Source organism: Amaranthus tricolor, chromosome 5 (assembly GCF_026212465.1).
Source record: "Amaranthus tricolor cultivar Red isolate AtriRed21 chromosome 5, ASM2621246v1, whole genome shotgun sequence".
Taxonomy (NCBI): domain Eukaryota; kingdom Viridiplantae; phylum Streptophyta; class Magnoliopsida; order Caryophyllales; family Amaranthaceae; genus Amaranthus; species Amaranthus tricolor.
Genome location: NC_080051.1, coordinates 21,883,416 through 21,894,774, shown reverse-complemented (window position 1 = coordinate 21,894,774; position 11,359 = coordinate 21,883,416). Strand labels below are relative to the sequence as shown.

The 11,359-nt window shown below is 33.2% G+C and overlaps 1 protein-coding gene across 1 annotated transcript; it reads left to right on the top strand.

The window, feature by feature from the left end:
- The first annotated feature begins 814 nt into the window (after nt 1-814).
- Nucleotides 815-10,169, top strand: LOC130813734 (nuclear transcription factor Y subunit A-3). Its single transcript, XM_057679591.1, has 6 exons — nt 815-1,318; nt 3,523-3,765; nt 4,521-4,633; nt 4,710-4,781; nt 8,617-8,772; nt 9,354-10,169. Exons 2-6 carry the CDS (start codon nt 3,603-3,605, stop codon nt 9,696-9,698), a joined length of 849 nt encoding a protein of 282 aa, XP_057535574.1. The 5' UTR covers nt 815-1,318; nt 3,523-3,602; the 3' UTR covers nt 9,699-10,169.
- The last annotated feature ends 1,190 nt before the right edge of the window (nt 10,170-11,359 follow it).

The window sequence follows — 11,359 nt, the reverse complement described above, 5'->3', positions numbered from 1 at the left end:
TCCAGTATTCCGCACAAGGCAGGGTTTGGGTGGGGGGTTTTTAGAGAGATGCGCGCAGTCAAGAAACCTCCAACTAACACATGCGCCTAGTAGGGGTCGAATCCCAAATCTTTTACTTCATATGCAGATGTTCTATCCATTGAGCCACAAGCGCTTTTGGTACATACTAAAATAATATAGACCAAATCCACACAAAATTTTCTGTTTAATTACTCGTTTGTTCTAGAGGAATTTTCACATTTTAGTCCGCTCATTTAACTTTTTAACATTTTTATTTTAAGTTGTATCTCACTAATTTAATCACATTTTTAATATTATCTCCATTCCATTATATTTATTACAATTAGATGCGAGTATTTAAGAACACACGTATTTTATCTACACATATTCACTCATTTTCTAAGTTTCCAATTTTCATTTTAGGATGTTGCATTTGTTGTCCCATAAAAATTTTTTTATTTATTTTTGGACAAAAATAACCTTGCTCACTCTCATTTTAATATTTTAATAGTGTTTATGGTCCTCACATATCTTCTGCTAATTTCATTTTAACATGTTTATATTTTTTATAGTCCCCACACGTTTTTCACTAATTTTATAAAAATATTTTTTTATTAGTTGTAGTCCTTATATTTTTACTACCTATTTTCTTTTAATAATTTTTACTATTTATAATTCATACTTTTCCTTTATCAAATTTATTATTCAATAAAATAATATCTCCACCACTAAAATATTCAATTTTTCTTAATTCCTATAAATTTTTAATCAAAACTTTAGTAGGCTACTCCCCAACATTTTCCAAGTAATTATGCTAATTTTTAATGTTGGCAATGTCTTAGTGAGGAAAGGAGTACAACCAATCCATCCCTCTCCTCATTTTCTACTCTCTTGTCTTTTTGTTAACCAACACTAACATTTAACAAGGCAACATTAACCATATTTTATTCATAGTTCTACAGTTCCCTGAGTATATCCTATACTCATTAACAATATTAAAATGTATAGAAAAAAGGAGACTGTGGTGGGATGATGATGGTGATTACATGTGAAACTAAGCATTTTAGCCTTTTGAGGAGAAAGTGGGTTATATATTTATCTTTTTTATAGCTTTCAAACACCCAAGAATCCCTCCCTTTTTGGAGTTCTTAGCCTATTAACTTTGTCTTTGCAGTAAAACCCAAGATTTTTTTTCAGAATAAGATTGATTTACTTGTGAGAGAATTCTTGGGTTTGTTTTATTTTTTAAGGTAGACAAAATGCCCAAAAGCTTTTCCACTGTTGTACTCCTCCAGATGTTTCATGTTCTCATCTAAAGGTCCTTTTTTGAACCCTTTTTTGATTTATTTCATTGTTTAGATTTATGGGTTTTGTACTTATTTTAATTTTCAATCTTTATAAGTGTACTTATTATATTACTATTCTTTTGAGTTTTCATTTTTGATAATTTGGGTTTAATGGTGTTAATCATGTATTTGGATATGGGTTGAATGCCATTGATTGAAAAGCTTCAATTTTTCTGTTAATTCACCTGTTTTTATGGTTTGAAAACTGTAGTAGTTGTGCTAAACCTGAGTTTCTGCTATGTGGGTGTTGAATTAATAACTTTCTATTTCTGGATTTGGTTATCTGAATGGACTGTTCTAATTCTTGATTTGTTTTATCTAGCAAATTAATGGTTATTTTGGGTACCAGCTAATGTTACCTTTTGCCTATTCCATGTAAAATTTACTCCTTTATTACTATAATTTGGATTCTATTTTAGGATTTCGGTGTATAGATTTTCATGGGTCTTGATGAGTTGAGTTACTGAGTATCTGATTTGGCCTATAAGTTCTTTGGATATGGCGTTGACTTTCTTTTCTTGGTGTTGATTTGGTTCTTCAAATAATCAAATTGGTATTGTTACTCAATTTCCTAAAAGAGGACAGATCCATCATCCATTCAACCGTTCTTTTAGATGATAAATAATAATTTAAATAAGTACTACTAGTATATTGTTATTTGGTTTGCTCCTCCTTACCAGTGTTATGGCTATTTATGGAAATGATAAGGATCCTTAACAGTATGTTTGGATAGCAAATTAGAAGAGCAAAGAAAGGAAGGGGAAGGTAAGGAAGGGAAAGGAACGGGAGGCGTAAGGAGGGAGAGTGAATCTAATTGTTTAGAAAGGAAGGGAGGAGAAAAAGAAGAAAAATGAGTTTTTTCTATCCAAATCTTTATATTTTAGGAGATATTGCATTCTTACAAAATTTGTCCATGTTTTCCTTCCAAACCCTCCCCTCCTTTTTATTATCCAAACAAGGGATCTTCCATCCTTTGTAATCCCTCCCCTTCCTTTCTCTCCATTTCGCTCTATCAAAACATAGTGTAAGAGTCGGGGTATGTATGTGATTAATTACATAATCTCGAGTTTGATTGTATATAAATGCGTGTGTTGGCTCATATGCCAAATGTTTTTGTTAGTGTGACACTCTGGAACCAGTTGGCTCGGTCTTGATGTCGCAAATACTTGATTTTGAAATGTTAATGAGCTTGTGTATACAGTGGCTTTTCAGATGTTTAGTGTCGTTTAATTACTCTACACTATATCCCTAGTAAGCATAATAATTGACGACATCTAAATAGAATCTGGCATGTATTCTATCAAATTGTGGACTCTTTTTGAACTTGCTAAAAGTGCTAGATAGTAAAAGAGAAAGGGGGTGAAAATGTGGTTGAGTTGTCCTGATTTGAGGAAGTTTGAAAATTTTCACAAACTAAGAGTGAGGCCTATATGCATGTTGTTGGACATTAATATGATCTAGATTGGAGTTTTGTGGATGTAGACCTTAGTTTGCTTTGGCACAAGTGTGCTTAAAAAGAGCTTTTGTGGTTGGTACTTCTGGTTATGGACTTTTGGTGTAAAAACTAGGCTCATATTGAAATCCTAAATATGAAGTTGAAGGCTTAACAATGAAAGAAAATGCTTTGTGAACTGTCAACAAATATCTCATTATGAAGTTATTGTTGCTGGCTAGATCTAGACTCAATATCGCTTTATGAACACATACACTTATGCATCCCGGATGATGAAGATGGGCAAGGGTTTTGACCATTTGATCATCTATGATGAACTAGAAATATGGAAATTACAATAATCGAGAAGGAAATGAGAACTTAAATGACGAAAATTGAAATATCACTGTGATAGTGCATGTAATGTTAGTAGTAATGAAATCTGAGCTAATCGATGGTTTATTCCGGTTACTAGTAATCGTGATAGCTATGGATAAGATCCTTAAGGTAAGGAGCGTTGCAACTTGTAATCATCGGTAAAAGTGTTTTTAGTTTGGATATTGATTGAATGTGAGGAATATATCAGCAAGCAAACAAATCACTTTCCTGTTTATGATAAATCTGTGTATACCCTTGACACCTGTCTCCTGCTTACTGTAATTGTTCCAATGTTTTATCTATTAAGAAGCCATTTTTTGGTGAATGTTTTCCTTTTGTATTGACACAATCAAGCTTCTGTTACAGTTCTAAACAAAAAGTATCGGATTATTGAAGGAATCAAATTTAGGTTTGTCATCCATTGAACCAAGAATTCAAGTTTGAAAATGGGAGTTCCCGCTCAACGTTATCAGGGTTCAAAGTTGTTAGATTTTTCATTGCAAGAACAGGATTCATGTTCAACTCAATCAACCGGCCAATCTTATACCAGCACTGGTAGTTTTGGAGAAAATGACCTCAACACGCGAAGCATGTGTTTTGCACAATCAGGTAATAAAGACTGATGCATCAATGCACTTTTGTATTTAGTTTAAGCAACTTCCTTGTTGATTTCATTAACTAATTGTTTTTGCTCATGATATTCTGTGTACGTTCTTGTCACAAGGAATGCGAGGAATTGAGTTTAGGTAGCTGCGTCAGTGTCACATGATTCGCTAATATCCTCGCGAATCACGAATCGAACAAAGCGAGTTTTGGACAGTTTTGAGCTATTCTTAGGAAAATTTGGGCGCTAATCACGAATTCAAAAAGCGTATTAGCTAGCGAATTATGTTACACTGAGCAGCGTCAAAGTTCGTGGTAGTTTTACTTTCTTATTTTATTTGAACCTTCATATAATGAAGTATTAAATACTAAGAACATAAAATGGGTTGCAAAGGGAAAGAAGATGTGCAGAAAATACTCCCTTTTACTTCTATAGACAAACAACAAACAATCGACTTTGACCCCTTTCTTTCGTTACGGCATGATGAGGACTATCAGTAGATAATGTACAAAAATACTTGCAAATTGCTATGAAGGTTTTCACTTCACTACTAATGGATTTGAAGTTGTGATTTTTTTACCCCCAATGTCTGATTTTGTTATGATGATTGTGGAAAACGGAGGTGCATCTAATCCAATAGCCTATTTTAATATAAAAATGGAGAGAATCAGGTTTTATTTCGGTTGGAGAGTAAGTATCATTTTACCAGGTAACGTCCTAGGTTTGATTCTGGGTTACTTATATGTGCCTTTTGATCCAGGTTCTATTGCAACTCATGGAAAACATGAAGGTGACGAGAATAAGTTCACCTCGTCAATGGGAACTCAGAACTACCTCTTAGCTCCTCTACAACCTGATTATAACCAAGCCTTTGTGAGTGTTTAATATTATTTAGTGTTTCCATCCATCTATCTTAAGAATACTCATGGCTCCTATTTTTCTGTTTCAGCCTCAATTTGCTGTCACTTTTCCTGATCAACACTTCAGTAGTGTAATGTCAACATATGGTCCGCAAGCTATGGTAAGACCTCACTCTTTATAGTTTATAGGGCGTATCAGTCGACTTTATCAATGAAAATCCCGCTAGTTATAGTGATCGCAAACGATACAGGGAAATAAGAACAAACTAATTTCTCTTTTGAGTTGGTGATCTTTACTATCATCACAATTCACAACTAAGCCTGATTGTTTATTGCTGGAAAAATAAACCACATGTGATCACACAGAAAAATACTACTCCATTACCAATTAGTTTTAGGATGGAATCTATCGGGTTTGTGTTTAGTCAACTTTCCTCTTATGCGGATTTTATTATTTACAAGCCCAATAACAAACTTATCATTTATCTTGTATTTGTAAACAAACTACGCAGGCTACGATCATATACTCCCTTTGTTCACTTGGTTTTGCTCCATAAATTACTTTGTCTCCCATATGATTAGCCCATTACTCCTTTTTGAAATGACCCCGCCTTAGATATCCCGCTAAAACCTAAAATTTATTTCTCTCCTATATAAAACGCATATTTAATTCACTAGAGGATGTATACATTGCGGGAGTTCAACAGGCCGGACCCCTTTTTGTGCCCTTATTCCATCCGTTTTTAGAAGGGTTTTATAAGGGCTGAGTTGAAAATGGGTCAGGCCAAAAATGAGCTTCACTATAATTAAAATGAAGCGGATATAAAAGGGCTTAACAAGGGTCGGAAATAGGCCTTTGTAAATAGCATAATTGATAAATAATTTAATTACTCCCTCCTATTCAACTTAGGTGTCCCATTTACTTTTGAGACACTGTTCATTTGTCACTCTTAAATTGCATTTTATTATTAATCTATAAGTTAAAACATAGTCATGTGAGATCTTATTTGATTCGTTTTGATGTAAAGATTATTAATATCAACTTTTTATAATTTTTAATTATACATAACTCGATTTATTAAGGATTGAATAAGTGCATTGGATAGAGTGCATAAAGTAAATGGGACACTTAAGATGAATAGGAGGGAGTATTATAAACGACAATGCCAATGGGGATTATTTATGTTTCTACAATTTAATTATTATAAATTGATCAATGGGGAATATAATAATTTTTAGTAATAAAAACAGGTTGGGTTGGGCCAGGCCGAACTTATAAAGCCCATATTAAGTTTAAAAGGCCCTTATCCTATCTGGCTCATATTTGCTTAAGCCCAGCTCGTATCGGGCCATTAAACACCCCTAATCTACATACGAAAATTTGAATAAAATAAGATGTTTTAACAACTTAATTCCAAAAATAAGCTTTGTGAAAACTTAATTCCCAAAATAAGCGTCCGTACATCCAAACCTAGCTTTGGAGTAAGTCGCTCTTACTAAAAGCAACTTAAAAAAAAAATTATTTTTTTATTTTTTTAAGTCGCTGTTAGTAACAGCGACTTAATGTGTTTTAAGTTTCCAGTTCTCAGTTGCTTCCTCATTCCAACCTACGAGATTAAGGAGTTGACTAGTTAACCTTAAAGTCGTTGTTACTAACAACGACTTAAGGAGTTGACTGGTCAACTCCCTAAGTCGCTGTTAGTAATAGCGACTTATGGCTTTTATTTTTTTTATTTTTTTTTGTCTTTCGCTGTTAGTAACAACTAACAGCGATTTACTTCAAAGCTAGGTTTGGATGTACGGACGCTTATTTTGGGAATTAAGTTTTCACGAAACTTATTTTTGGAATTAAGTTGTTAAATAATCTTATTTTATTCAAATTTTCATCTACATACCCCACTAAAAAACCCAATTCTCCTTTTCTTGTTGTGTGCAAACCCGGAGCAATCTCAAGGGGATAGAGCCACAGAGGTGCAATTGTTTTATTTTGGATAACACACATTCTGAAAGAAAGTAGACAGAAAACTGAAAAGTTGCAATGAACAGTTTTTTATGATAACACTAACACAATGCCTTGTCTAGTATTTTATGATTTTTAATGGATAGCTAGCTGTGAATATGTTTCCCTGAGCTAAAAGAGGATGCCAGGAAAAGTAATTTGTGGTCCAAACATGATTTCTGCATTAGTAGTATAGTGGGTTACATTATTGTCACTTATATGTGCCAGTTTGGTTTTAGCTCTGGTTTAAATCAGCAATCAGTGGTCCTATTAAACCTTTTCTGTCGGATATGAAGTCGAATACGAATAAGTTTGTTGTCAATGTTATATATTTGGCAATGGGTTGCTAAAGTTTAGTCCACCATGTTGCTTAATTTCTATGGAGGGAATAACTGATTTTAATAAGAAAAATTATATAAATCGTCCATTGCTATTTAAGTGTTCCATGACCTGGGAATAATTCTTGGATCTTCACTGAGTTACCAAAAAAAGTAACATTGACAATCTTAGTGTTTTATGAACTTTTGCAAAAGCTACTTTAAGTATTTACCTATTGTCACCTGGAACAACATTTGATTTGGAACAGGGAATGGAAACAGAAATGAGAACATGAAACGCAACCTAGATTGACTCGGGAACGATTGGGTACGAGATATATTATGTATAAAAAATATATTTGAAAACAAAAATAATTTAAAATGGTTTTTATTGCTTTAAGAAATTGTTTTTAAGTAGAAATTTATAGTTTTCTAGGTTTCATCTCGTTTATTCCTCATTTTTTTTTTAATTTGTAAATGAAGGCTAAAATACATTTTAAGAAAGGTCTTCTATACCGGGACATCATCTTAAGCGATTTGGATCGCGTTTCGTGATAACTGAGGACGAATGTTCTTGGATCGCGGAACATGGATACGTACCAGGTTGCATGTAACTATAGTTTCACCTTTTCTTATTGTCTTTTTCCTTCCTGTACCTGTTTTAAGATGGTGTCTGTTATCTGTATGGGGTTCTAACTATGTGATGGTAATTTGCAAATACGTGCTGTTGAGTTGGGTTTGTATTTGTATCCATAAAGTACCAAAACAAGTAACATCTATGCTGCAAATGTCAACCTTATGTTCACCAATTTATTAACTCGGTTTGATCATCTTAACCCACACATTGGTTTCTCCTCGGCTCGGGTCTGTATATTTTATATGTCTAAATAAATGATGGAAAAATTGACATTAATAATTTAAACTTTTGCTCGCCCACTGTGAATAATTCCAATTTTAAATTATTTTCCCCTACTTCGCTATGAATAATCTAACTTTTACCATAGTTTGCTAGCAGCATACTCTATTATTACCCATTATTAGTAATATGGTATGTTGTAGGTAAATGTATCGCAAATGTTAGATTATTAGAAAATAATTCAAAGGTGGGATTCACAGTAGTTAGGTAAAAGGTTGGATTATTAATATCAATTTTTGCTTAAATGAATTCTATATATTTTACTTCTCTTCTCTTCGATTCCATCGATAAACCGTGTTGGCGACTTTTATTGTAATTTAGTTGAAGTGGCCTGCACATTATATGCTATAGTTCCTATCAGGAAATTGTTTTGCATTATTTCTTGTTTTTGCTTATTCTTGACTTCATGTTTACCTGCCTATTATTTAATGGAGGATTTTATATGGAGGTACGGAACGTTGTTGACATTAATGCTAGTTACTTATATATAGTAGGGTAGATCACTCAAATTGCTGAAAGATATGATACTATGTAATCTAATTACTATATTTAGTAGTATAGAACATAAAGTTGCTCAAATCAATAATATATTATACCCTCATGGTTTCCACTCTGTAGATTCTTCAACTTCTGATTTTAAAATGTTGATGCCCTGATTAAGTCATCCAACCAGCACTTTTATTTAAATCAAAAAGAACCCTTCCTCTTATCCTATCATGAGGTACTTACCTATGAAACATATTGGGTTACTTTCTTATCCTCAGATGATGGGTATCATGCCTTCTCGAGTTCCACTCCCTCTCGATCTTTCTGCAACCGAACCCATTTATGTCAATGCCAAGCAGTACCATGGTATCTTACGAAGGAGACAGCATCGTGCTAAGCTTGAGGCTCAAAACAAACTTGCCAAGAATCGAAAGGTACTTCAACTTGCCTATATTTCTACCGATTAAACTTTTGAAAATACTTCACATGTGAGAAAGATCCACATCGTTAAAATATTGGGTTGTGGACTTGCACATAATGCTTGATGAGTTATCCTTCTAATACCATATGGATATGGTTTTAGGAAATAGTAAAACTCATCATGTGTTTTATGCAAAGCTCACTACTCGTGAGTTTGTGGGCCCAAGCCCACAGGTGCCCCATGGGTGTGTCCACACAAGTGGACCCATAGGGTGATAATGTGACAAATTGTCACGGCTTAAATAAACATATCAGAATTAAGGTATGTTGGCATTCTATGACATGTAGACTTTGGTTTCTCGACCTGAGAGTCTTACTAGTCGTAACCTCCTTATTTCTTTTAATAAGGGTATGGTTTGTCGTCATCCAACTATCCCCAGACCCTAACTAGGTATGATGATGATGACGACGATGACGATGATGAGTCGTTAACACAAATGTTAGTATTTGGTTGGTTTTCTACATGTTCTGTTGGGCATTGTTGAGCAGAATCTAGCAACTTTAAAGGCCTAATATTGTATTGGAAACTTTTCAGCCATATCTTCATGAATCTCGGCATCAACACGCACTGAAGCGGGTTAGGGGATCCGGTGGACGGTTTCTGAACCTGAAAAAGCTCCAAGAATCGAGGCCTGCTTCAGCGACTGAAGACCGTAAAGATTCAGGCTCAATTTCACTCCATTTGTATGCAAAAACTTCAGAATCTGAAGTTCATCAGCAAGAATTCTATAGGGAAGGCGCCTCCACGACTTCTTGCTCCGATGTCACTAGTACCTCGACCAGTGATGATATCTACCATCCACTCGAATTTACGTTTTCTGGCTACTCATGTGGCTTTGGAGTATCCGCACAAGGCGGCAGTGGCCGAGGGAACTATTGAGAGGTGATTTCGGTTACTTGTCATTCCTTAATAGGGAAGTCATCCTTGGCTCAATTACTTTCGGTTTTGTCTGTTAATTTGATTATTATGTAAAAAAGAGTATGTGGGTGGAAGAAAGCAGATAATTGTTGTGAATTTGATTATTAACTAAATATGATTGTGATTTGTGTAAAATGATGGTTTGATTACTAAGTTGATAGACCACTTTTTTTTGTCCAATTACTATTTAGTTTTGAGTTGTGGATTTATGGAAAATTGAAATAAATTCAGTCCTTAGAAACTTGGTATTGTAGCAGTAGCACTAAGCCACTAACTAGATGTGGAAAGGTCAACAAATCATTTCTACCACTTTTTTATTTAGGAAATATTTTATTTTATTTTATTTTAACAGAAATAATACAAATTTTTGCTTATTTTTATAATAATACTAATTTTTAATTAACTATAAATAATACCAATTTAAGGGGTGTTTTTCTAGAATATCCCCTAACATGTTAGAAATTAACCTATAGGAGATTATGTGAACAAAAAAATTTGGCAAATAAGATAATTTAGTAAAGTTGAAACCCCTATATTGTAGGGAAATTAATGAAAGATGGTATTATTCATAGTTAATCAAAAGTTTAATATTATTATAGGGAAATTAATGAAAGATGATATTATCCATAGTTAATCAAAAGTTTAATATTATTATAGGGATATTAACGAAAGATGGTATTATCTTTTTCCTTTTATTTATCCCTTCTGGTTTGAGAGAAAGTTTGAATAAATTTGTTTTCTTTTTGGTAGTTAGTGGGGTGGGTTTTATGCTGAGCATTTCCATGAAATTCTATTTTTTCTAAAGAAAAATTTGGAGTAAAATAATTTTCTTTTAATAGCCCAAGTGTTACGTACTACGAAAATTTGAAAAAAATGAGATTATTTATCTACTTAATTCCAAATATAAGATTGGGGAAAACTTATGTCCCAAAATAAGCTTCCGTACATCCAATTCTAGCTTCAGGTAGAGTCGCTGTTAGTAACAGCGAAAGTGAAAAAAAAAAAAAAATTAAAAGCCCAAAGTCGCTGTTACTAACAGCGACTTAAAAAAAAAAATTTTTTTTTTTTAATAATCAATTTCAATCTTAAATTTTGTTGTAACATATGTATTTTCTTAGTATTTTAAAATTTTAAAATTTATCATAAAATAAATTAAATATTATTAATTAAAATTTATTTAAAAAGATAATAAGTAATTTTGACAACCGTTAATACATTACCTTTACACAATTTTATTATAAACCAAATTAAATCCCTTGCTTCATCATTCATCATTTCAAATCAAAAAAAAAAAAACAAAAAAAAAAAGACTCCCTTTGTTTCATTAGAAAATTCAAGTGATATCATCTACACAATGTTGCAGGTTATGTCTATTAAAAGGCGATGTGGGATAGCATGTATGAAACATTTCAATTCATGGGTGAATTGCAACACATCCGATCCCACATCCTAAAATGAAAGATGGGAAGCTCCTACTTTCTTATAAATAGTCTCATGTGAATTCCAATGGTTTTGCTTAAGTGTTCCCATTGGCTATCTTCTTACTTTAGAAGGTTGGGCTATATGGGCATACTATAGAATAGTGTGTAGGGAGGTTTGGGTTTCTAGGGTCGGGTGAGGGG

Bases quoted from the DNA above. Each gene is read 5' to 3' on its own strand.
- LOC130813734 (XM_057679591.1), top strand. From the start codon at position 3,603: ATGGGAGTTCCCGCTCAACGTTATCAGGGTTCAAAGTTGTTAGATTTT. The intron at 4,634-4,709 runs GTGAGTGTTTAA...TTTCTGTTTCAG, and splicing joins CTGATTATAACCAAGCCTTT to CCTCAATTTGCTGTCACTTT. The intron at 4,782-8,616 runs GTAAGACCTCAC...TCTTATCCTCAG, and splicing joins CATATGGTCCGCAAGCTATG to ATGATGGGTATCATGCCTTC.